The 26,661-nt window shown below is 43.1% G+C and overlaps 1 protein-coding gene across 7 annotated transcripts in view; it reads right to left on the reverse strand.

Moving 5' to 3' along the window:
* Nucleotides 1–9,042: 9,042 nt before the first annotated feature.
* SFSWAP (splicing factor SWAP) overlaps nucleotides 9,043–26,661 on the reverse strand; it is an 81,240-nt gene continuing 63,621 nt past the window's right edge. For 4 of the 7 annotated variants that reach the window (XM_063086818.1, XM_063086816.1, XM_063086820.1 and 1 more), the window contains 5 exons: nucleotides 24,480–24,635; nucleotides 22,996–23,121; nucleotides 10,786–10,959; nucleotides 9,857–9,929; nucleotides 9,043–9,427 (listed from right to left, as the gene is read on the reverse strand). In XM_063086818.1, the coding sequence (XP_062942888.1) occupies nucleotides 9,362–9,427; nucleotides 9,857–9,929; nucleotides 10,786–10,959; nucleotides 22,996–23,121; nucleotides 24,480–24,635 (595 nt within the window). In that variant the 3' untranslated portion in view covers nucleotides 9,043–9,361. Of the gene's footprint in view, nucleotides 9,428–9,856; nucleotides 9,930–10,785; nucleotides 10,960–22,995; nucleotides 23,122–24,479; nucleotides 24,636–26,661 lie in introns of those variants that run through there. The other 3 variants (XM_063086817.1, XM_063086823.1, XM_063086822.1) reach the window with 2 other exon arrangements.

Genomic DNA, 26,661 nt, shown 5'->3' on the forward strand with positions numbered 1-26,661 from the left:
CCTGCTCCACAAGGGTAGAGGAGCTGCATAAATTATTTGGAATTCTCCTGCATGAGAATTTGTCTCTTTTCCCACATTTATTTATTTATATCAGCATGGACTCATGGATATTTGTTTTATACAATGTATAAACCCAGTACCATTTAGTCTGTGGCTCGACTTGCACCTACTCTGGCCATGGGCAGCTCTTGCATCTGGCTCCCCTGTCCCTTTGACATTCTCCATCAATGTGGGGTTTTGTGTTTTGTTTTGTTTTTTGAGCACGTCTTACTTTCTACAACTATAAGATGCTCCAGGCTCCTCTTGTGTCTTTCCTGCCCCAGCCCTGGAATCAGCCTTTTCTCTAAGGAGCCTGGGTTCCTTTCATTAGAGAAGGAATTAGAAACCAAGATCTGGACACTGGGTGTGCTCATTATTGTGATGTATACACCTCATAAATATCTCTATGTGCAGACCCCTGCAGCTCGATTCAGCCAATTCAGCCAGATGTGAGTCCACACCCACGTCTCCAACCTGGATCCATCGCCACAAGGAGCACCTGGCCTCTGCGCTCACTTGTCTGTAACCCTGGGAGTCACCTTGGGCTTCTCTCTCTCTCTCTTCCTGCCCCTCACTCCCCAGAAGCTGCTGGGGCAGAGGACACACTCAGCACGTGTCTGTGAGACAGAGGGCTGTGCAGAGCTCAGCCCGCAGAGGCTTCATTGGACGTGGGCTGTGCCCTCTGGCGTGCCAGGCCTGCCTTCCCAGGTGCACAGCGCAGAGCCTCCAGAAGCCTCCAGGGTTCCTGGGGTCGTGGCAGTCTAAAGAGATTCTGGCTACTAGAAGCTCGTTTCTGCTTTTGCACCATTTTTCCAGAGTTGGTTGAACCTGCTGCAGCCAAAAAGGAAAGCAGGTTATTTCCAAGCCTGGAAGGGCGTCACCCTGGCCTTGCTTCTGCTGTAGTCTAACAACCCACCGCGTGATCTAAAGGAAGAGCGGAGGTGGCTCAGTTCTGCAGTTTCAAATTGGAATGCACAAAAAAATCATCTGAAGTGCTTTCTCAAATCCTGTTCCAACATTAGACTTTCATGCTTCCCTAAGCTGCCCCCGCAGAATAGTTAATGAATTTGTAATTAAAGCAACTTTTCACATAGTTGAAGTGAGTCAGGGGCGCTCCCTCAGAGTCCCTTGTCACAGAAAGCTGGTGCCGGTGAACCCTGGTGCAGCCTGAGAAGTACTTCCAAGGCTTTCCTGAGCTTCGTGGGCACTGAGAATTGTGTCAAGTAGCTGGTGGGATCAGCCCCCAGCCTGCTGCAGAGGACCCAGCGTCTGACGCCATTCCTGTTCCCAGTGCAGGGGCTCAGGCCGCCTGGTGTGGCAGATGTGTGGACTGACCCTCATGTCCATGGAGTGGGGTCCAACTGCTGGCTCCTGGGGCCCAGCCTCTTTGCACCTTCCTGTGGTGATCACACCCCGACTTCCTTTGGGGGTTGACCTGTCCCTGCTGGATATTTCAGGGTGCTGCTGCTCTCAGCCTGGGACAAGTGGCCATGCCTGTGTCCACCGAAGGCCCATTCTCCGGAACTTGAATCCTGAACAATCAAAAACAGACGAAGGGTGGGGACTCATTTGTTCCATCAGTGCCTGGGCAGTTGCCAGTGGGTTGCTCCTGCCAGAGGTTCTACCTTGCGGATCTGAATAATGCAGGAAATGGAGTCACCTGGGGACGTCTGGTTCTTCAATCAGCTCCCTGCAGATGAGGAAACTGAGATGGGAAGAGACTTGAGCAAGGGCAGACCACTCCCCTGCCTTTCTCACTCTCCACTTCCCAGGGAGGTGGAGGATGGCTTTGCCCTGGAGAGGGTTCTGTCTGGGCTTAAGTGATGTTTCTGAAACCCATGCCACTCTGAGGGCCACTTCTGGCCCTAAACAATTAAAGCAACCTATCCAGGATTTGGGCAGCAATTTCTCAGTGTGAAGTAACTGAAGAAAGACAATAGGGAGGGGTGGGGCCTGGGACATGCAAGTTCACCGTGAAAAGGCAGACCATGGACAAGCAAGGGAAAAGCATTTTGACCATGTCGCACAGAGCTAACAACACTCATGTAGAACTTCTGAGATCAACAAGAAAAAGAATAATTCGATAAAAAATAGAAAAAGGAGGTAACAGGTCACAGACGAGCTAATACAAATGTCTCTTTATTTTTTATTTATTTATTTTTTTAAAGATGACCGGTAAGGGGATCTTAACCCTTGACTTGGTGTTGTGAGCACCACGCTCAGCCAGTGAGCGAACTGGCCATCCGTATATGGGATCCAAACCCGGGGCCTTGGTGTTCTCAGCACCACACTCTCCCGAGTGAGCCACGGGCCGGCCCCAAATGTCTCTTTAAAATTTTCTACTTATTTATATTTATTCAGTAATAGTTTTATTGAGATATAATTCACATACCATACAATTCACCACTTAAAGTGTGTAATTAAATGGTCTCCAGTATATTTGTGGAGTTGTGCAACCATCAGCAGTCTATTTTAGAACATTTTTATAACACCCAAAAGAAACCCTATACCTGTTAGCAATCTCCCTAGCCTAGGCAATCACTAATCTTTATGGATCTACCTATTCTGGACGTTTCCTATGAATAGCATATTGGGCATATACCTAGGAGTGGAATTGCTAGGTCCTGTGATACCTCTGTTAATCCTAATAACTTTTGAGGAGTTGCTGGACTGTTTCTCCAGCACAGCTGCAGCATTTTACATCCCCACCAGCTGTGTGTGAAGGGCCAATTTCTCCACATCCTTGCCAATACCTGTTATTATCTGTCTTTTTGATTATGGCCATCTTAATGAATGCAAAATGGTATTTCACTGTGGTTTTGATTGCATTTCCCGGGTGGCTAACGAAGTTGAGCATCTTTTCATGTACTGATTGGCCATCTGTATATCTTCTTTGGAGAAATGTCTATTCAGATCCTTTGTCCATTTTAAAATTGGTTATTTTCTTTTTATTATTAAGTGGTAAGAGTTCTTTATGTAGTCTAGATACAAGTTCCTTATCAGATACATGGTTTGTAAGGCTTTTCTGCTATTCTTTAGATTGTTTCTTACACTCTTGATATCGTCCTTTGAAACACAAAAGGTTTTAATTTTAATGAAGTCCACTTTGTCTATTTTTTCTTTTGTTTCTTTCTTTTCTTTTCTTTTTTTAAAAGATGACCGGTAAGGGTATCTTAACCCTTGGCTTGGTGTTGCCAGCACCACGCTCAGCCAGTGAGTGAACCGTCCATCCCTATATAGGATCCGAACCCATGGCCTTGTTGTTATCAGCACTGCACTCTACCGAGTGAGCCACGGGCCAGCCCTGATCTTAACCCTTGACTTGGTGTTGTCAGCACCACGCTCTCCCAAGTGAGCTAATCAGCCATCCCTATATAGGATCCGAACCCATGGCCTTTGTGTTATCAGCACCACACTCTCCCAAGTGAGCCATGGTCCGGCCCAATTTTTTTTTTCCCTTTGTTTCTGTTTTTGAAGTCATATCTAAGAAACCAGTGTCTAATCCAAGATTGAGAAGATAAACCCATAAGAGTTTTAGCTTTTATAGGAGATTTATAGTCTTAGCTCTTACACTTACATCTTTGATCCAGTTTTTTTTTTAAATTTTATTTTGTCGATATACAATGTGGTTGATTATTGTGGCCCATTATCGAAACCTCCCTCCCTCCTCCCTCTCCCCCCTCCCACCCAACAATGTCCTTTCTGTATGCTTGTCATGTTTGATCCAGTTTTGAGTTCACTTTTGAACTCACGGTGTGAGGTAGGGGCCCAACTTTATTCTTTTGCACATGACATCCACTTTTCCTGGCACCAGTTGTTGAAAAGACTGTTCTCTTTATGGAACTGTCTTGGCACTCTTATGGAACATCTGGACTCCCAAATCTATCCCACTGACCTCTATGTCTAATCTTATGCCAGTTCCACACGGTCTTGATCACTGTGCTTTGCAGTAAAATCTCAACCTGTGAACTCCGAGTCCTCTAACTTTGCTCTTCTTCAAGACTGTTTTGGCTAGTCTCGGTTTAAATGTCTCTTAAACACAAGAAAAGATGCTCAGCTTCACTCGTAAGAGAAATGCTGTGCTGAGGCTGGGCAGAAGAGGCCCCTTGGCCCAGGCGGGTGTTCTAACCCCCAATTGGGGCAATTCGGCTGCACCCTTTGGGATGACAAATGTGGCTCACTTCTGAGGCTTTACTTATGCCTGGGGATGGCAAACTGCATCTCACGGGCCAAGTCAAGCCTGCTGGCCGTTTTCGCATGGCCAGTGAGCTCGATGGTTTTTACATTTCTAGTTGTAAATCAACTTTGTCATAGAAAGTTGTAAAAACATAGAATATTTTGTGATATGTAAAAATTATATGAAATTCCAATTCATGTCCATAGATAAAGTTTCACAGGGACACAGCCACACCCATTTACTTACATATTCTGTGGCTGCTTTTTTGCTACAACAGCAGAGCTGAGTAATTGCTATAGAAATGGTTCTCTGAGAATCCTGAAATATTTACTAGAAGGCCTTTGCTGAAAGTTTGCTGAATCCTGTTTTATACTAAAGAAGTTTGAGCAGACATGAGAAATAACTTCTCATGTTATTTGTTATTTGTAATAGCAAGATCAGAAACAACCCAGATGGCCCTCAGAAGAGGAATGGTTAATCAGCAATGTTCCATTTATAAAATGGAATATTACATAGCTATAAAAAGAATAAGGAACTTCCCCAGCCCAGGAGAGCCTAAGGAGACAGGACAACTAGATACAATGTGGGATCCTGGGACAGAAGATGAACATTAGGTAAAAGTGAAGGAAATCTGAAGAAAGTATTAACTTTATTATTATTTTTTAGTTATATCTTTTTTTGTTTTGTTTTGGCAGCTGGCTGGTAAGGGGATCAGAACCCTTGACCTTGGTGTTGTCAGCACCATTATCTAACAAAGGGAGCTAACTGGCCAGCCCATGAACTTTAGCTAATAATAATAAAATAAATAATAATAATAATAATAATAATAATAATAATAATAATGCATCAATACTGGTTCATTAGCTGTAATAAAAGTACCATTCTAATGTAAGATGCTAATAGGAGGGGAAACTGGGTGCTGGTATATGAGAACTTTTTGTATTATCTTTGTAATTTTTTAATAAATCTAAAACTGTCCTAAAAAATTATTATAAATTATTATTAAAAGAAGAAGGAGGCTGGCTGGTTAGCTCAGTTGGTTGGAACGTGGTGTTTTAACACCGAGATCAAGGGTTTGGATTCCTATTCTGGCCAGCTGCATAAAAAAAAAAAAAGGGGGGCTCTTTACATATAGATAAGGAAATAATTCCAAAACAGTATCTGCGACAGCAAGAGGAAGCAGGCACACAATATACATCTCCCTTGTGCACAGATGTGTGTGTGTGTGTTGTGGGGGCCAGAGAAGGGACAATATGCTTTTATATTTGCTTGTATTTGTAAAAAGGAACTTGGAAGAATTCACAAGAAACTAACATTTAGCCATGCGAATGCATCATTTACTCAAGACAAATAAAACCCCCGTTAGCTCATTATACAATATATGCATGTGTTGAAAAAACAAACTGTACCCCATAAACATGTACAATAACAATAAATAAATTAAGAAAACCCGCAAATTCTGGTGAAAACTATGTGCTGAGATCAGCCCTGAGGTTGAAGTTTTTGAATTCCTCAGCAATACCTCACTCTCTGGCCCACCTGGCCCATCTCCTGCCAAATGCTTTCTTTCCAGTCATTTTCTTCCCCGCCTGCTCTCTTTCGTCTGCGGCTCCCATCTTGTTCTGGGAAGCTCAGCTCACATCTGGGCCGGAGAGTAAAGGTCCAGACACAGGTAACACCCAGGAGGGAAGAGAGCATGCTGATCTGACAACCAAGGACAAAGCAAATTCTGACAAAATAGCCAGCCTAACTAAAAACAGGGAAATATTTTTGAGAACAGTTTTATTAACATATTTAAAGAGCCTTAGAAATGATCCAGTAAAACTACTATAAATATACCACAAGGAAGGAATCTTTTTAAAGGAGAGAAACTCTTTACCAAAATGCTCACAGCAGAATCCCTCATAATGGTGAAAATTGGGAAGTCGTCTAAATCTCTAAATGGGAGGTAGGCCATGTGGGGTGGGGCTGCCTCTCACATGGGCAAGGGGTATAGTCAAAGTCACCCTTGAAAAAAATCTCTTCCATTGCCCATACAGCACGACACTTATGGCATAGCATACGTGGTCCTCAACAGTAACGTGGAATCAGGAATGTAGCACATACACAGGAACGTGGACCACACACACTGTGAAAAGCCCAATTTCCCAGTATTTAAATAACAAAGTGCAAGTGTGCTGTCGAGTTCACCTGGGAAGGTGTGTATAGTGACGCCACCACGTTCATTTCCTTGGGAAACTGCGGCCGTCATAAATGGTAATTTTGGAGACTGGAGCAGACAGAGGGGTCGGGCGGGTTGTCTTCCCAAGGCAGGGCTATGGTTGGGGGCTGCAGTGACCTGGCAAGGCATCCCAGGCCAGCACCTACCCCTTCCCTGGGCAACCACTCCAGCCACACAGAATTTCGGGATGGAAGGCCCCGGGACATGAAAGGTCACTGACCCAGTGGCAAGACCATGGGGTCTCTCCTTTTTCCGAAGTGATGTGGTTACATGTTTCGTGGATCCCCAAACACAAAATCCCTGACGTCTATATCTGGGTGAGTAAACAGCTAGCTGCTCTCAGGAGCTCGCGAAGCACCACCCGCTAAAGTCATCTAACACTCACATTGCATCCGAAGTCTTGAAGCTGCCCTTCATTGTCACCCAATGCTCCCAAGGCACTTCCAAATCAGCACACCACGAGTCGGTGTAGTACTGTTCCATGAGCTTGGTTCAGGCAGGACCTTACAGACTCCCTGGGGAATTCCAAGCAGACCACTCCAGATGTGCTCTGAGTCCCCCAATGTAAATATCCACTCAACGGTGCAAACATAAAGTCACTGTCCTGCTGATTCTGGCCCCAGAGAAGTCTTTCCGCCATTGAGACTCTTACTTCTGGTTCATAATCCCAGACGCTGCACACTGGAAAATAACACAGCTAAACAAGCGACTGCGAGTAAAACATGAAGTGTGAACACAGGGGAGCGAGACACAATCACCCCTGGCACGCATGGATCCTGTCTCAGTGAGACACGGCACCTGGAAGCCATCACACACACAAAATGGCTACATAAAAAAACAAATTCTCCCATGTAAAGAAACTATAGCTGATCCATCTTACTTGTCATTAAAAAGAGAAATTAAGGGCCGGCCCGTGGCTCACTCGGGAGAGTACGGTGCTGATAACACCAAGGCCCCGGGTTCGGATCCCATATATGGATGGCCGGTTCACTCACTGGCTGAGCGTGGTGCTGACAACACCAAGTCAAGGGTTAAGATCCCCTTACCGGTCATCTTTAAAAAAAAAAAAAAAAAAAAAAAAGAAATTAAAATGAGAACTTTCTGATTCAGCAAAGATAATGTTTGAAATTATACTGTATAGATGAGGTGTAGAAAAGGCACCCATATTTTGCTGGCTAGGAGCCCTTTCTGGAGGGCAACTGCTGTGCCAGAATTCACAGTACACGCACTGTCTCACCCGGGACTCTGCCTCTAGGCATTTACCTGCACTTGGTGGCAGAAGCAATTTGCTGTGTCAGTCTGGCAGCAAAGACCACAGACAACCCTAGGAGCAGCCACTGGAAAGCTGAGGAATTAAACCATGGCACACTCCCAGGGAAGGAAGGAGTGAGCGTGGGGCTGGGTGTGGATGTTGTCAACAAGCGGGCACACAGCAGGTGCCCATAGCACGTGCTGAATGGACTGTCACAGCAACTGGAAAGGAGGGGCAGGTTCTTGAGTGCTGACAATGTGCTGTCTCAAAACAAACACATCAAAAAAAGCACAGAACTCTGTGTGAAACAGGCCACCAGCTGCGTGAAAAGGCCTGTATGGTGTGTTCAGACATGCACTGATGTGACATGGATATATGTGGGACGATATGGGGTAGGTGCTCATGTGGGAACTGTGGGCCAGAGCCAGGGAGGTGGCTTTTTGTGCTGCCTGGCCTGGGTGTCTGTGGCATTTCTGGGCTGCTCTGGACACACAGCTTGCTTGTACCTCGGGGTCGTGGCCCCCTTCTCCAGCCTGCCTCCTCTGCTGCAGGGGGCATGAGATGTCTGGAGTGGAAGGGCTGTGACCAGAGTCGGGGTCCAGGAAGGATTCTACTTAATAAGGAGGGAAACACAAATTCCACTTTTGGGTTCTGGTAAATCAGCAGAAGTGAGAATGAAATTTGATATTGGCCCAGAAGGCATTTAAGGGAACTAGAGAATTTAGTGCGGATGAAAGCATTACTCTGAACTTCACACCATGGACAAGACAGCGAAGCCTCATTTCTGGTGTTGGGACCAGCCTGTTATGTGCCTGGCATGAGAGCACTGTGGAGATGACAAAACTCGATGCCCCAATGGCCAGTGACACACAATCTGCATTTTCACTGACACGGCCAAAACCTGTGGTGAGCCCAAAGCACCGAGTACCTGGAAGATCACCAGGGAGTAAGCTGCACAGTGAGCTGCTCACGCTCAAGTGAGACAAAGGCAGCACACAGCCATGCGTGTTGGTGCCCAGACCTGAGGGAGGATCCTGGCTCCCAGATGATACCTGCAGAGCCAGCAGTTCCCTTCTGCTCGGTAAGGGGGCTGCAGAGAGTGCCGGGACCTGCCCTCCCCCTGGCTGTGACTACAGCCAGGGGAAGGGGGCCAGGGACAGGAGGAGGCATGGGGGTAGGGGAGGAGGGAGCCCCTGCTACTAGGAGGGGAAGGGATCTGGACAGGTGAGCCCAACAGCTGTCCACACCTCCCGCCACATCTGTATAATGAACATATGGCAGAATCCCAAGACAGACGTGAAATGGTAAAAATAAACCCGCAGCCAAAGAAAGAAGAAACTGTCCCAAAGCTGCTAGCTAGAAAAGGTGTTATCCTCCCATTTTATTTGATAATACATTTCCACAGAAACATGATATTATTTACAAATATACAGGTAAGAGACTGCTGGTCAAAAATCTTAAACTGAAAATGTCATCAAAAATTAATTTACAAAAACCACCAATTGTCCAAGGGAGTCCCAGGGTGGAAGATCTGGACGATGTTCTGTGATGGGTCTGTAATGAAACGAGCTCTTCAGCTGTCCCCGTTTCTGTGACCTCAGACTCTGGGAGCCACAAGCCCCACACTAGTCGCTGTGCACGGCACCTGTCCCCACCCGGTGGGGCTGCTATCTCAGGAGGCACTGGTCTGTAGGTTTTTGGAAGCCGCAAGCATTGCTCTTACTTTGGCCATGAGATCCTGTGCAAGGAGGCAGAGAGGAGACCCTGTGAGCTGCCTGCTGAGACCCAGGAACCAGGCTGTCCACACGGCTGAAGAAATGTATGAACGAGGTGGTGGTAAGGACAATAGACAGCGCTTCCCACGACTGAAGGAGGCCTTGGGAATGCATCCCAGGGCAGGGCTACACCAAGGCCCAGTCACCCTCATGGCATGGCTCGGGGTGCAGGGCCCCCGGGGTGGCTGCCTTGGGAGGATGTCATGTGGGTCCAGGGTGCATAGGCTCTGGGGGCTGCCAGGCCACAGCACCTCCAGGGTCTTGAGCTGCTGGCCCTGCAGGACCCATCCACAGATGGTATTGATGAAATGAGGGACGGGGAGTGAAAATAAGCAGAGACCCGAGGCCTTTTCATAAGAAGATGGGAGGAAGGAGAGATATGCCCTGCTCACCTGAGTTATTTTGCTCTGCACGGAAGAGACGATCGCTGAAGAGATCTGAGCGTCTTTTTCCTGAGAAACTCCCCTAATACAGACAGAGAGAGTGGAGGCTTTAACATGTAAAAGTTCAAGCCAACTACAGAGCATCATATGACAAACGTGCCCACTATGCATGCTGGTGAGAGCAAGCCTCTGCCAGGGTATGGGTGGGCAGGCGGAGGGTATCTGACTCCAAGTCCACTGTTGAGCAGATGGAACCTGGACAGGAAAAGCCTCCTTATGACTGTGGGCTACCATCAACTGAGCCACCAAGCCCAGGATGCAGATACCTGTGTCTGTGATGCTGCCAGGCTTTATACCACGTGATAATCAGTTTGGACGTTGATGTCCCCACATCCCATTTAGTTGGGAAGCTAGTTTAGCTCTGGCTTCTATGGCTTGGTGACATGTTGAGGGAGTTCTGGGTCCCCCGGTCACTGCAGAGCCCCAGTGCCTGGTCCATTAGGATTACGCTGTGGTCTCTGCAGCTGGGGCTACCATCTCATCCACCTCACCCAGGACAAAATAAGTGAGTCTCCTGTCCCCTGTGTGGGATGAATTTAAAAGGCAGCATCTCAGGGTGGTCTAAAATGGCTTCTCTGAGCAAGGCTGCTGTCATGCTGAGACACTGTCTCTCGAACACCCTCTACTGCTGGGCATGGCAGGGACATCTTCTGCACGTAGCAGGACTCAGCAAATCATCAATTTAGAGAAGCCCACCCACCAACGTGATCACGTCTGAGGGTGGGACTCTCAGTTGAGGCCACATGGTGGTTTCCTCTGTCCAATGGGAGCTAGGGTGGGGCTCCCAAAACTCCCCCGAGGACAAATGATGAGAGCTTGGGGAGGAAGGGCCCCCTCCACCCTTCCCCGGCGAGAACCACCCAGAGGTGGGGGGTCACCTGGAACGCTCCTGGCTGGAGCCCCGACTCTCCACAGGAGAGACGCTGGCCGAGTGGGCTGAGTGGGCCGTGGGCCGGTGTGCTGCCTGCTTACTCGGGGACACCGACTGAGACCTGGCCTTAGACTTGGTCCTTGATCGTGACCGCCTCTTCTTCTTCTTCTCATGGGGACTTCTGGAAGGAAAGTGTTTTTGTGAGAGAAATGTACATTTGGTTTAAAGGCAGAGCGTGAAAGACAAAGCTCAGGGTCAGAAATAGTTTTTGAATAAGTGATTCTCAAGGGACAATTCAGCAACTGAATCTTTCTATACACATCAATTTTTTCAAAAGCGATGCTCATTTTATTTAACTCAAAACTGATGGCCTTAGCAAAACAATCAACAGATTTAACAAAAGTCATCCAGAAGGAAGCTTGTCCCTGTTTACAGGTCTTAGGTAAAATGCCTGTGGTATTTAAGAGACAATCAGCAGTTTATCTGCATTTAAAATACCTACCATAAGCAAATAAATGCAGTTTATGCTGCTTTTTCATTTATGCTGATTCAGTGAGAATTTCCAAAAAGACATAAAAACTATTAAAGTATTACATACAGAAAAGTTTGGTGGCTCTTGCTGACCATGTGGCTGCTGAGCACACCTGCGTCTGAAAGGCCAGGCAATGCCCACCCAGCGATTCCACCCAGCAGCTCTCCCCAGACCCTGGCAGCATGTCTACCCACCTCCCCAGCTCCATTCCCACACCTGTGCCACGTGACCTTTCCCATGCCCTTAACCAGATTAAACCAAGGGGGAGCATATTCACTTGGTGAAGCAACGCATCTGGCAGGCAGGCCTGAACCTTTCTCACGCCCGCCCCTCTAGGTTGTCAGGACTCCACCCCCACCACGTGTGACAGATGCCACAGCCACGAGCTGGCTCTCCTGTCTTCAACTATTTCTCAGAAGTTCTCTGCATGGACAACTCACCGCAGCTTCTCAGGCCTGGTGTCTCCTTCCCTACCCTCCTCCTGGGTGTGGTCCTGCTGCCAGACACCTCCTTGCCTTGCCCAGACCCTGCTGTCACAGCGCACCCGCACTGCTCAGCTGCAAGTCAGGACGTGAACGTGGCACCCCCCTGCCATCTGATTCTGCATCTCTGCTGGGGTCGCGGTTCCCACAGCTTGGATGTGTCTGGGTTTCCTTAGGACTCAGTGTGGCACAGAGGCTCTTCCTGACCTGGCCCACCCCTTTATGATCCAGCTTCATCCAACCCGCACCCCTCTCTCCTCCAGGGAGACACGCCCACTCACCCCAAGTCTGGGTTAACTGTCGCCGAGGTATTAAACCCAGCTCTGCCCCTATGAGGACTGTTTGGCTTTGTGCACTTCTTTGGTCCCTTTCCCTGAGATGTAAATGCTTCTACTCCGCAACTGAAGCTGTGTTTGCACTGCAGAGCAGGCTCCACCGCAGGGCCATGCCCATCACCATCTCCAGTGCCACATCAGTGCTGGCTCCCAGAGGTGTCACGAACCTATGAGCACCAGCAGCAGGTCCTGAAAAGCTCAGACACAGCCATGGGACAGATGCGCCCACAATGCGTCCAGGCATGTCATCCTCTGGTGGGGACAGTAGTGAGCAGCTGAGGGGATTAGCATTTCAGGGTGGGATCCTTGTACTGCTGTGGGTAAGAGCAGACTACACTGGCACCAGCAAGGTAATTTGGCACACTGGCATGGCAAGGCCTGGGCTTTCCAACTCTGCATTATCAAAAACTAGGAGGAACTTGGCAGAGGTGGTGACAGTTTGGCACCTTGAATCCAGTTGCTGTAAAGTGGTGTATGTGGTAAGCTGAGGCTGTAGGCAAGTGACCTAGCATATTCTGGAAGCCTGTCTGATGTGCCCAACAAGGAGGAAAAGAGGTTATAAATGGAGATGCTGTTCTTAATATCAGATACACAGATATAGAAACTGTACAAGAGTGTGGTTTTCTAAATTGCAAAAAGTTTTGTGCATTTTTTGTCTATAAATATATGCTAGGATTTCAAAGGAAGAAACAATTAAAAAAGGGTCTTCTGTTCTCTATAAATTTTTTCTATTGTTTTTTTCTATTTCTGTCACTGATAGTTGACAGGGACTGCACTGAATCTGTAGATTGCCTTGGGTAGCATGGTCATTTTCACAATATTGATTCTTCCAATCCATGAGCATAGGATATCTTGCCATTTTTTTTGTGTCTTCTTTAATGTCTTTAATCAGTGTTTTATAGTTTATCATGTAGAGATCTTTCACCTCCTTGGTTAAATTTATCCCTAGGTATTTTATTTTCTTCTTGTTGTTAGTTGATTGGATAGCTTCCTTGATTCTTTTTCTGCTAGTTTGTTGCCGGTGTAGAGATGCTACTGAGTTTTGTATATTGATTTGGTATCCTGCAACTTTACAGAATTTGTCAGGTCTAGGAGTTTTTTGGTAGTCTTTAGGTTTCTCTCTCTATAAAATCATATCACCTGCAAACAAGGACAATTTGACTTCCCTCTTTGCAATTTGGATGCTGTTTATTTCTTTCTCTTGCCTAATTGCTCTAGCTAGGACTCCTAATACTATGTTGAATAAAAGTGGTGTCTTATTCCAGTTCTTAGGGGAAAAGCTGATGTTAGCTGTGGTTTGTCATATGTAGCCTTTATTTGAAGTAAGACACTTTCCTTCTATAACTAATTTGTTGAGAGTTTTTATCACAAAGGGATACTGAATTTTATCAAATGCTTCTTCCATTTTGATCGAGATGATCATGTTTTTTTTCTTTCATTCTGTTGATGTGGTGTATCACATTTATTGATTTGCATATGTTGAACCATCCTTGCACACCTGGGATAAATCTCACTTGATCATGGTGTATACTCTATTTGATTTGGTTGGCTAGTATTTTATTGAGGGTTTTTGCATCTATGTTGATCAGGGATATTGGCCTGTAGTTTGTTTTTGTTGCATCCTTGCTTGGTCTTAGTATCAGGGTAACGCTTGGCCCTGTAGAATGAGTTTGGGAGAAGTCTGTCCACTTTGATGTTTTGAAATAATTTAAGAAGTACCAGTAATAGTTCTTCTTTAAATGTGTGGCAGAATTCAGCAGTAAAGCCATCTGGTCCTGGGCTTTTCTTTATTGGGAAACTTTTTATTACTGGTTCAATCTCGTTACTTTTTTTTGCTTTATTTTTTCCATTTTTTCTTGGTTCAGTCTTGGTAGGTCACGTGTCCAGGAATTCATCCATTTCCTCTAGGTTTTCAAATTTACTGGCATACAGTTGTTCATAATAGTCTCTAATGATTCTCTGTATTTCAGAGGTAGAGTTGTAATGTCTCCTTTTGCATTTTTGATTTTATATGGGTCTTTTCTTCTTTTTCTTAGCCTGGCTAATGGTTTGTCAATTTTGTTTATCTTTCCAAAAAACCAACTTTTTGTTTGGTTGATCTTTAGTATTATATTTTTAGTCTGTTTCACTTATTTCTGCTCTGATTTTTATTATTTCTTTTCTTCTGATTATTTTGGTTTGGTTGGTTCTTGCTTTTCCAGTTTCTTGAGGTGCACTGTTAGTTTATTTGAAATCTATTTTTTTGACGTAGGTGTTTATTGCTATAAACTTTCCGTTTAGTACTGCCTCAGCTGATCCTACAGGTTTTGGTATGTTGTGTTTCTGTCTTCATTTGTTTCAAGGAATTTCCTTCTTAGTACATTCTTTGATCCACTGGTCATTGAGGAACATGTTGTTTAATTTCCATGTATTTATGTAGTTTTGAAAGTTCCTCTTATTGATTTCTGGTTTTATTTCATTATGGTCAGGAAAATACTTGATATGATTTCAATTTTTTTGAACTTGCTGAGACTAGTTTTGTGGTCCAGCATATAGTCAATCCTGGAGAATGTTCCAAGTGCTGATGAAAAGAATGTGTATTCTGTAGCTGCTGGATGAAATGTTCTGTAAATGTCTATTAGGTCCAGCTGGTCTATGGAATTGACTGATATTCTGTATCAATGACCTGTTCAATGCTGAGTGGTGTGACAAAGTCCCCCAGCTATTATTGTATTGGCATTAATCTCTCTCTTTAGATCTGTAAATATTTGCTTTATATGTCTGAGTGTTCCAGTGTTGGGTGCATATGTTTGTAATTGTTATGTGATCCCTTTATCATTATAAAATGTCTTTCCTCATCTTTTAGTGCCGATTTTGATTAAAAGTCTATTTTTGTTACTGTTTATGTATATTGTGGATGAAAAATAAAAGCCTTATTATCTTAAATAAAGTCTGTTTTATGTGATAGTTACTACTGCTCGCTTTTGTTTTCTATTTGCAGGAATATTTTTCCATCCCTTCACTTTCAGTGTATGTGTCTTTGTAGGTTTGGTGTATTTCTTGTAGGCAGCATATGGATGGGTCATGTTTTTTTGTTTGTTGGTTGTTTTCAGATTGTATTGTGTATCCTTTGTTCCTTTCTTCCTCTCTTATTGTTATTGTTGCAGTTTGGTGATTTTCTGTATTGATAAGGTTTGACTTCTTCCTCTTTCTATTTTATGTATCTATTCTACCAGTATGTTTTATATTTCCAGGTGTTTTCATGGTGGTTGTTACTGTTCTTTCTCTTCTAGATGTAAGACTCCCCTAATCTTTCTCTGTAAGGCCGGACTACTGGTAATGAATTCCTATAATCTTTGTTTGTCTATGACTTTATTTTTCCTTCATTTCTGAAGGATAACTTTGCTGGGTATAATATTCTTGGCTGGCAGTGTTTTTTCACTATTTTGAATATATCATCCCATTCTCTCCTGGCCTGTAGGGTTTCTGCTGAGAAGTCTGCTGTTAGTCTAACGGGAATTCCTTTATAAGTGACTTGATGCTTTTCTCTTGCTATATTTAAAATTCACTCTCTAACTTTTGACGGTTTGACTACAATGTGTCTTGGAGAGGACATTTTTGGGTTGACTCTATTTGGGGATCTTTGAGCTTCCTGAATTTGGATGTTTGATGTATCTTTCCAAACAGTAGGGAAGTTATCAGCTATTATTTCATTAAATATGTTTTCAATGCCTTTTTTGTTTTCTTCTGCCTCTGGAATGTCCATAATTCGATTGCTCGTGTAAACATCCCATAAATCTTGTAGGCTTTGCTAACTTTTTAAAATTCTTTTTTCTTTGTCTTCCAGGGTTACTTCAAAACAGCTGTGTTCAAGATCAGAAATTCCTTCTTCCTTGCCTGTTGTTGAGACTCCTAGATGTATTTTTTTTTATTTCATTCAATGATTTCTTAAATTCCAAGATTTTGGTTTGATTTTTAAAATGATATTATCTATTTCTATATAAAATTTATCATTCAGATCATTAATTGTTTTTCTGACTTAACTGTTTGCATTCTCTCATACCTCAGTGAGTTTCCTTAAGATCATTATTTTGAATCCCTTTTCTGGCAAGCTGACAGTTTCTGTTTTTTTTTTTTTGGTGGTGTCATGTTTCCTTGTTTTTTCATGTTTCTTGTTTCCTTGCATTGAAATCTGTGCATCTGGTGAAACAGTCACCTCTTTGTAGAGTGGCTTGCATGACAATGGACTTTCACCTGCAAGAGTGTCTCTGGGTGTCAGCTGGGTAGAGTACAATGGCTTTGTTCTGGATGGGTGCAGTAGCATAGACTCTTGCATAGTTTCTTCAGCTATAAGTCATTTTTGCTATGTATGTGTGTGCCTCAGCGGCCTATGCTTGGGGGGTTTGTGGTGGTAGTGTCATGGCTTTGCTGGGAGTGTGCGCATGCTCACTGAGGGCCAGTGGTCTCAGGAACTGGCTCACTGAGGATGGGGTTGCTGGACTGATTTTTCAAGCTGGGGGTGTGGGGGTGTGGCATGTCAGAGATTCTAGGGCTGGTCTGACAGTGGCAGGGTCACCATGCTGATTCTCTGACTAGGTGTGGGCCCACCAGGTATATGTCTACAGGCTGTTTCTCACTTGGGTGTGTGCATGTATGATAGCTCAAAGACTTAGGGGCAGGTCCTCCAGGGGCATGCAAGCCAGGTTGTTGCAGAGTCAGGGGCGTGGGCATGCTTTGGCTCAGCTAGTTGGGTGTGGGTCTGCTGGGACCAGTCCACTGTGCCACTTCTTGGGGCCAGGTGAGTGGTTGTACTTCCCTCAGTGGCCCAGGAGTGAGTCTGCTAGGGGAGGGGCTGCTGAATCTGTCCTGCTTTGTAATTGGGTGGTTTGTCTTCATGGTATTGACACGGGCCTTTGACACAAAGATATGTACTGCAAATATTTTCTGCCAGTCTGGGGCTTACCTATTCATTTTCTTTTCTTTTCTTTTTCTTTTTTGTCTTTTTCGTGACTGGCACACAGCCAGTGAGTGCACCGGCCAGTCCTATATGGGATCCGAACCCGCGGTGGGAGCGTCGCCGCGCTCCCAGCGCTGCACTCTCCCGAGTGTGCCACGGGCTCGGCCCCCTATTCATTTTCTTAACTATGCCTTTTGAGAGAAGTTTTTGGCTTCCATTAAATCTAATTTTTTCCTCTTATAGTAGGGTTTCCTATACCCTAGGGAATTCTTGCCACCCCCAAGTTCATGAATATATTCTGTTGTCTTCAAAAAACAATGATTTTAGCTTATATGTTTAGATCTATGATCCATCTTGAATTAACTTTTGCACATGGTGTGCATTTCACTTCTTTTCATTCTGATATACAACTGTTCAAGCAAGTTTTGTTGCAAAGACTTTCCTTTTCTCGTTGAATGACTTTGGCATCTTTGTCAAAAATAATTTTGGTAATGTAAGGGTGGGCTTTCTGGACTTTCTATTCTGTTCCACTGCTCTATTTGTATATCCGTATGCCACTACCACACTGTCCTGGTAACTTTAGCTTCCTAGTAAGTCTTGAAATCTTGTAGTAAAAGTCGTCCAACTTTGTTCTTTTTCATGATTGTTCTGGCTACTCTAGGCTTCTATCACTCTAAAATTGTATGGAAATGCAGTCTGTCAATTTCTACAAAAGCCTGTGGGAATTTTGATTGGTATGGGATTGGATCTATAGATCACTTTAGGGAGAGCAGATATCTGAATAATACTGAGTCTGCTAATATTTTGTCAAGGATTTTTGCAACTATGTCCTTGGGTACTGGTTTGTGAATACACACATGCACATGTACACACACACACTCCCTGTCTGCTTGAGGTATCAGAGTTATAATGGCCTCATGAGATGAATTGGGAAGTATTCCCTCCTCTATTTTCTTTAAAGAGGGTCTATAAGATTGGTACCCGTTCTTTCCTGAAAGTTTGTTAGAATTAACTGGTGAAGCCATCTGTGCCTGGAGTTTGGTGGAAAGATTTTAAAATATAAATTCAATTTCTTTAGCAGATATGGAGCTACTCAGTCGATCTACTTCTTCTGGTGTCAGTTTGGTAATTTGTTTCTTTCAGAGAATTTGCCCATTTCATTTAAGTTGTCAAATTCACTGGAGTAAGATTTATTTCCTTATTATCCCTTTAATGTCTGCAGGATCTTTCATTCTTGATCAATTTGCCTAAAGATTTATCAAGTTTTTGATCTTTTTTTTTTTTTTTGTCTTTTTCATGACCGGCACTCAGCCAGTGAGCGCACCGGCCATTCCTATATAGGATCCGAACTCGCGGCGGGAGCGTTGCCGTGCTCCCAGTGCTGCACTCTCCCGAGTGCGCCACGGGTTGGCCCGTTTTTGATCATTTTTAAAGAACCATCTTTTGGTTTTACTATTTTCCTCTGTTGGTTTGTTTTCTATTTTATTTCTGATCTTTCTTTATTGTTTCCTTGCTTCTACTTACTTTGGGTTTAATTTGTTCTTCTTTTTCCAGTTTCATAAGATAGATTAATTGTATTTTCCTAATATAAACATTTTAAACTACCAATTTCCTTCTAAGCACAGCTGCACCCGACAGATTTGAATATGTTATATTTTCACTATCATTCACATTAAAATATTTTCTAATTTCTGTTGTGATTTCTTCTTTGACCTATGGGTAATTAAAAAATATGTTGTTTAACTTCCAAGTATTTGGAGATTTTCCAGATTTTTTTATAGCTCTTTAACATAATGCCATGTGATAAAGGAACATACCGTGTATTATCTGAATCTGTACAGATTTATTTAGATGGTACTGAGTATGATCTATCTTGGTCAGTGTTTCAGGAACATTTCAAAAGAAGAGGTATCCTTTAGCTGTTGGGTGCAGTGCTTTGGTGTTGGACTCAGTGGGTTCACAGCACTGTTCATGTTCCTGTATCCACACTTTTTGCTGTCTGTGCCTTTAGTTCTGTCATTTTTGCTTCAAGTATTTTAAAGCTCTTTTATTCAATGTACACATTTAAAAAATTATAAATTGATGCTTTTATCATTATGAAATACCCCCCTTTATCTCTAGTAACACTTCTTGAGTCTATGATGTCTCATATTAAGACAGCATGGTGCTGGGTATCTTTCCATCTTTTAAATTTTAACCTATTTGTGCATTTATATTTAAAGTGTCTCTTATAAGTAGCTTAGTGCTAGGTCTTGCATTTTAATAGTCTAAAATCTCTGCCTTAAAAAAAGTTGCAAACTTGGCTGTAGGGAAAAAAAAGTAAAGTCTCTCCCTTTTAGCAGTTTCTAGTCAGCTTACATTTAATATAATTATTTGTAGGGAAGGTTTTAAGTCTACAATGTTCATGTTTTTCATTTGTCCCATTTGTTCTTTCCCCCTCCCCCATCCTTTTCTGCTTTCTTTTGAATTTAATAAAGTATTTTAAATTCTATTTTATATCCTCTATTCACTTTTTAGCTACCTTTTTTTAGTGGATGTTCTACAAAATTATCATATGCATTTTTCAATTATCAAAGTCTACCTGAAATTAATAAAACTTCATGTATAATGTAAGAACCTTACATCAACAGTATACTCCTATTCACTTAGTGAACAAGGATTTATCCATTTTCCAAGTGCAGTGTAAGCAATAGGAATTCATTGGCAAAAAACCATAACTAATCATTCATTATTAACGGTAATAAAATAAGCAGGACATCTTGTTGAAGTGTGCTATGACATGAATTGATTAAGATTCTTGTGAAAACACTTTATAACGTACTCAACATACTTTTCATGAATGTTGTTTTACATGTTTCAATACTGTACCAAATTTTACTCTTAAAAAAAATTCATGATGGTCAGCTCTTGATTTCCACATGCTCACTAAGAAAAACCAGGATTCCTAGGAGAAATGGCTGATCCTGGGGCTGGGGCAGGAAGAGTGCCTGGTAAACATGGAATATCTTGTGCCAAAAAGCAGAAAAGTATTCAAAGAACAATGGGACATGAGAGGAGCTGGCGTGAAAGGCGCCCACTGGCCAAATTTGAGATAATGTCATCATCAAATAGAATAATAATGATAATGGATTATTGCACAACAAAAAAGAAAACAAAAACCCCACAAGTCTATAGCAACGCTAAAACAAAGGGAGCAGGCAGCTTTTCTTTAGAGAAGACTGACAGCTAATAAATATAGAAGGACAGAATCAGGAAGTTGCTACTTTGTGATCACCTATGTAAGAACTGATTCAGGAAAGGACCATCAGTCAGTAGGTGCTAGAATCAATGAGAGGAAAGCTGCTGGGAACATTTGCGCTGTCTCATGGTGCGACCCCACAGGTTACTCACTCGTTCAAAGGAAAAGGCAGATGCAACCTCAACCAAGTGATTAAACTCAGCACCTCAAAAAATGGGACAAACTGACATTCCTGTGTCTCCTGATGTGATGCAATGGAAAATTACATAACATGACCTGTAGCATTCTTGCCAAAGTATTTAACATGAACCTAGCCATGAGTACATAATAAGATGAATACAGACTGTGGGACCTTCTATAGTACAACTGGTCTGGATGCTTCAAAAACATCAGAGTCATGAAATACACAGAGGAAGGAAGGGAAGGAGAGAAAGCATATGTGGCAAAATGTTAACACCTGCCGAATCGAGATTCAGATATACGCATATTGATGTTCATTGTACTATTTTAAAAAACTCTCCTGTTGGGCCGAGCCCGTGGCGCACTTGGTAGAGTGCTGCGCTGGGAGCGCAGCGACGCTCCCGCCGCGGGTTCGGATCCTATATAGGAATGACCGGTGCATTCACTGGCTGAGTGCCGGTCACAAAAAAATGACAAAAAAACAAACAAAAAAAAAAAAAAAAAAACTCTCCTGTTAAATATTTTTCAAAACAAGAAGTCAGTCAAAGAAACAGGCAATAATGTTTGGAGAAATAATCCTTTAAATCTGGGCAGCAGGCACTTTCCCCTTTGTCTAGGTGACGCTACAGGATTGAAGTGAGGTGACTAGATAGATGGATAAGCTACAAGCCACTGCGCTAATGCAAAGAGAACCCCACCCGCTATGTGACAGGAGGAGGGGGGACACAGTCTGACTACAGGATTAATATAATTTGATTGCTAATAAAACGAATCCTGGATTTCTACAAAATTGACCAGTAACTGCACACACATTCACCTCTACTGAGTTCTTATTGAATTAACCAGAGTTGGGCTCACAGTTGTAATTCCACATAACTGGGCAAGGTAGCTCGGCACCACACTAAATGTAAATTCTAACTTCTTTTGTATGACTTATTAAAGTTCCAGTGATAATGTCAGAAGATTATACAAGTTCCCTGATGTCTGAGCCTGATGGTTGGTTGTACAGGCACTGCTGATTCCTGATATAATCACCATCTTCTCTCAAGATCTTTCTTTTAATGCAAAGGTTAATTTGAGGGCAAAGCAAGGACTCTTCTGTTAAGAGAGCTCTTTTGCTACAAGGAATTAATTTTAGACTATGTCATTTACATATACCAAAGGTGATTATAAATTTCAAATGTTAAATTAGCTGCTTAAAGAATAAATCCTAACATGGATTTCAATATTCATCATAGCACTGGAACAGTCATGAATAGTATGGGATTAAACAATGAGTTTGTACATGAAACCTTCACTGAACATGAAACCTTCACTGACATCTATCAGCTTCACAGTTCCTTTACTGATTTTTCTGTTTCAAGAAAAAGAGGTCACATTTTGTCACTTAATGGAACTATCCCATAACTAGGCAGAACACAGCAACATTTTTCCCATTGGACATGACTTTTAAGAACTGCTCCTGTTATGGGCACTGCTGGAGAGGTGGCACACTTCTTCAGGGTTGCTCAGCTCCTGTCTCTGCCTGGAAGTGTGGGCAGCGACTGGGTTCATTTGTCCAGAATCCCAGGTGTGTGCTGCACACACGTAATTCAAGGCTTGCTGTCTGGAAGGTTCTGGAATCCCGGGTGTCCTGACTTTTCATGTCAGTAGCACTGCATTATGGAATTCCAGGCCATGCTGTGGTATAATCCCATCTAACCTTTTATGTGCCACTCTGTCACTTGGACAGCAAAGCTGCCTGTCTGCCCACCATAGCCAGGGACCTCAGACCTCTGTTAACTCCTTTGTGGGGACACAAGACACCGAGAGGCCCTCATGTTCGGGAAGATGGAAACACGGCTAACTGATGTAAAGCATTAGGTGATGACACCAGCTGGTGAGACCCAAATGTGGCTGTTCCCAGATGGCAACCCATGGTTGAGAGGAAGGTGCCCGCTGCTGGCACTAATGCAGGCAGCTGTCCACTGCTGTTGGGGCCAAGGCAGGATCCAGAGAAGACTCTGTGGCCCCCTCTTGGGAGATATGGCTTTAGCCCTAGTCCCAGTAATGTACCACCCAGTCAACACAGGTGAATTTACTCAAGGCCAGGGAGAACTTTAAGACCGGAAGTTTGTATTTCCCTTTCCATGTGTCCCTGTGCTTCCTTTCTCTTCCCTGTGGACAGGAAAAGGGCAGAGGCAGCAACACTCAGGACTGATGCTATGGCAAAAGAGGACCCAAGCACTGCTGTGCGAGAGCTCCTGTGGGGGTAGACACAGGTGATCTGGCCCCCAGCAGACCCCTGGGGACCCCCTGCCCTGACAGACAGCACCCTGAATCCAGCATGGCATAGCCCGCTCAGCTGGTCTAAGTCCAACAGTGATGATAGTGCTACTGAAGGACATGGCACTGCCCTTCAGTGATCCAAAGCTCTGTGTCACAAACATGGACATCCAACCTCCAGACCCCTTTTCTGCCCAGGGAACCCCAAAGGCGTGTGCTTGGCGCTTGCGGGCACACCCATCAACCTACCTGGAGCGGGTCCGTTTCCTGCTTGCCCCAGGGCTGCTGCTCATCCGGTAGGCGGTGGGGACACTTCTTTCTTCCCTCCGTCTCTCGGGGGAGTGAGCTCTCCTCCGAGGGGACCGGGAGCGTGACCTGGACAGAAGATGACATGGCGATTTCACTTTGCTATCAGGTCGTTGAGGCAGCATCACCCTTTCTACTGCTGAGGCAAAGATCAGACCCTGTCTGTGTCTGCAGGGTGCTTGATAGTGCGGTGCTCGTGCAGACCCTGTGACCTCAGAGGTCCCCCGCCCAGCCTCACTACTCTATCGATACAGAATGTAACCCATCTTGGAAGCAGAGATAGTCTCTCTGTCCTATTCCACACACCTATCACACCAAGGCTAAGCTCTTAACCAGTCCACGGTTTACTTGGAGGCTGGAGCTACATGCTGCTGCTTCAAATGGTCAATAGTCACTACCTCTCCACAAGTCAAAGTCTGATTATGCAATTTATGGCCAGCTCAGGCCTGCTGTTTCTCTTCCTTCCTTTTGCCTTTGTCCATTTTATCTCCCTAAAAATTTCAGCTCATTGGTATTTCCATCCACATCAAGTAAGGAAAGGCAATGATATCCCAGTGAGTCATTTCTATTTGTTTGAATACTGGCAATAGGAAGAAACTAAAAGGGAATGAAATTAGAGGATTTCCTGGAAATTTCTCTTGTTCATACTAATGGCCTCTCAGTCAGCTGAACTTAATGGCCTCTTAGCAGGAGTAATCAAGAATCGGCTGTTAGGTATACTGGCATGAAGCCTCCAACCTTCAATCCAATTCAGAACATGCCATTCCCATTGTAGTTTAGGCTAAATAATTTAAGTTTATGAGATTTCATGGATGCAGAATCATCCGTTAATATTCATTCCTTTTCATATGCCTGAAGACAGGCTCATATTATCCATGCAGTGACATAATTCACATACCGCAACACAGACCCCGGAGACCCTCACCCATTTGAGGGCCAAGGTCAACGTAGGGTCGCTAAACAGTGGGTTTAGAACTTTTTAGTTCTTTGTCCATTCAGTAAAATTACTGTTTCAGGAAGACCTTCAGTAAACAGAAATCTGGAAAAAAAAACACCATTTCTTTCCATTCTGTATCCATGACAACCCACTCAAAAACAATATAAAGAAGAGCGGTTTGATTTTGCCATTTAAAGAAGTTCTACATTGAATCATTTTAATTACAATAAAACCCCAAAACAACACACGCTGTTGTTCCAAAGATCAGGTTATAATCATACTCCACCCTCTCGCGTCATGGAGAAAACCCTGAGTCATTCCTGAAAAATATCATAGCCATGGAATGAACCTGCTCCAGGATAAACTATAATTGGCTTTAGGGTCTTCTCTAGCATAGCTGCTTTTTAACTTATAAAATGGTATTGGTTTTTTTTCCAGACCTTTCCTAAGATTTATATAACAGATTACAAAGGTGAGGTCAGTTAGACACCTTGACATTTTACCAGGTTTTCCCTCAAAAGAGCTCCAGGAGTCAAATCTGTTGGCGGCGGAGGCTGCCTGATAACTTTCTTGCTCTGCTGCTGCTGCCACTGCCGAGCTGCTCTGACAAGGCTCCGTGCTCAGTGTCCCTGGGGAGGCTGTGGGTCTGTGATACGGAGGCACACACTTCATATTCAGAATAAAATGTGCGGGGCTGGGCGCTACACAACCCTGAAAGAAGCTTGCTTCATCGACACTATCACACCTAGGAATGCTTAAACGTAGAATTCTATAATCAACTCAATAGTCAGGAAAGATAAATTAGTTTTTAATGCCTGCGAATGCATAATTTTGAAATACAATACTATTTTGCAGTGGCTATAAGAATTAGATTTCTTTAAAGTGAAGTGGCTGTTACCAGTAGATTTCAAGTTATCTGGGAAAATAGTCCATTTCATAATTGGGGCAGTAAATAAACATTAGATAACTGTAATTTCTACTTTAAAGAAGCTTTAATGGTTTTTATTCTGTTAATTAGGCTTTTAATATTGACACCATAACACAGTGCAAGAAACAGAAATTCCATTTTATAAGTAAATCATCCGTAGAATGATTTTTTTAAAGATGAAACTGTCTGAATTAAAAACTTCCAAGCATAATACAACTCAGGTATTTTTTCCTTAATAATCATAATGGTTTGCTTTCAAATAAAGGCATAATGAGAATTTTTCCAATGATAAAATCCCAGAAATTCTATCTGAATGACAGTGATCATCTTTATCAACAGTGTCTTTTCACCCAGACTTAACCAGTTCATCTACTCCACCTCCTCCACTCATCTTGATACTCACAGGTCGCAGGAAGTGAATGAGCCGACAGCTGACCCAGCAGCAAGGTCTGGACCTACCCCAGCTCCCACCTTTCAGTTGTTCTCAAGTTTAAAACGGGGGATCACATTTCCCTTACAAATTCTTCCTTATTTCCTAAGCTTGGTAAATTGCCTGCTATAGTTTCTTCTCTTTCCTACACCTGCATTTTTATCTGGGTTTGGATACTATTCACTTTACAACATATAAAACCACTGTCTTCACTTTAGCAAGTTAAACATTACCACATGGAAAACTTCAAGCATACCATTTCCTCCTTTAGGGGACAGGATTAGGAGATTAAATTAATTACTTTTATTGGTTTGCTATACAGTTTATCATGGGGGAAAAAAGACAGCAAGGAATCACAAATTTCAAACTAAAATATGACTCCAATTTGTCTGTTTGTATTTTTTTTTTGGCGGCTGGCTGGTAAGGGAATCTGAACCCATGACCTTGGTATTGTAAGGCTGTGCTCTAACCAACCAAGCTAACTGGTGGGCCCAAGTTCTTTCTGAATGTTAAATAAAACTGTCAAAACAAAGGCATATTAATGCCCAGTCCCTCCCCCTAGTTAAAATATTTAGGGAGCTAATTTTTACAAAGAAATGTATCTTTGTCATACAGATTGATCCTCTACAGTGGAGGATATCTTAAAAGGATGAAATTCAAAGGTCTATCTAGAACACCACCTCTCCACCTCCCAAAGGCTTGGCTAGCTCTGAAGATTCATTTAGACACCCAAATGAACACCACAGGTAATCTTAACAAAAGTCTTAAAAACAAACTTAGTTTCAAGCTTTAGACTTATAAGTTCAGTTTAAAAGTACCTAAAATATTAAAATTAAATTTTAGTTTTAAGCAGTAAAAAAACTGCTTGGGTACTACTTCATTCCATTATGGTATAGAACCTGATGCAATATAAAAACAGAAAATAGAAAACAGTGAAAGAGGAATATACTTATAATTTAACCATCACTTATTTAAAAAACACTAAATACCACCTTGTCATAATCAGTATGCTTTTTGAGAAGCAACACACTGATTTTTCTGAAACTAAAGATTCTTCTATGATTAATTTGCCTTTGTATCCTGAGTCACTAATAATTTCGACAAACTGAATAAATGGGACTTCAATCATATAAACGGTATAGATAATAAATAAAAGTTCATTATGATATAGAAGAGCTTTGTAATCTTAAACATTTTACGTGAGAGTTTACTATATTTAACAAAGAAAAGAAAATATATTTCAACTGTAGTATCCTACCACAAATTAGAAATATTAACAACTGCAGTATTTTACTTTGAGCTGGCAGTAGTCAT

Source organism: Cynocephalus volans, chromosome 2 (assembly GCF_027409185.1).
Source record: "Cynocephalus volans isolate mCynVol1 chromosome 2, mCynVol1.pri, whole genome shotgun sequence".
Taxonomy (NCBI): Eukaryota; Metazoa; Chordata; class Mammalia; order Dermoptera; family Cynocephalidae; genus Cynocephalus; species Cynocephalus volans.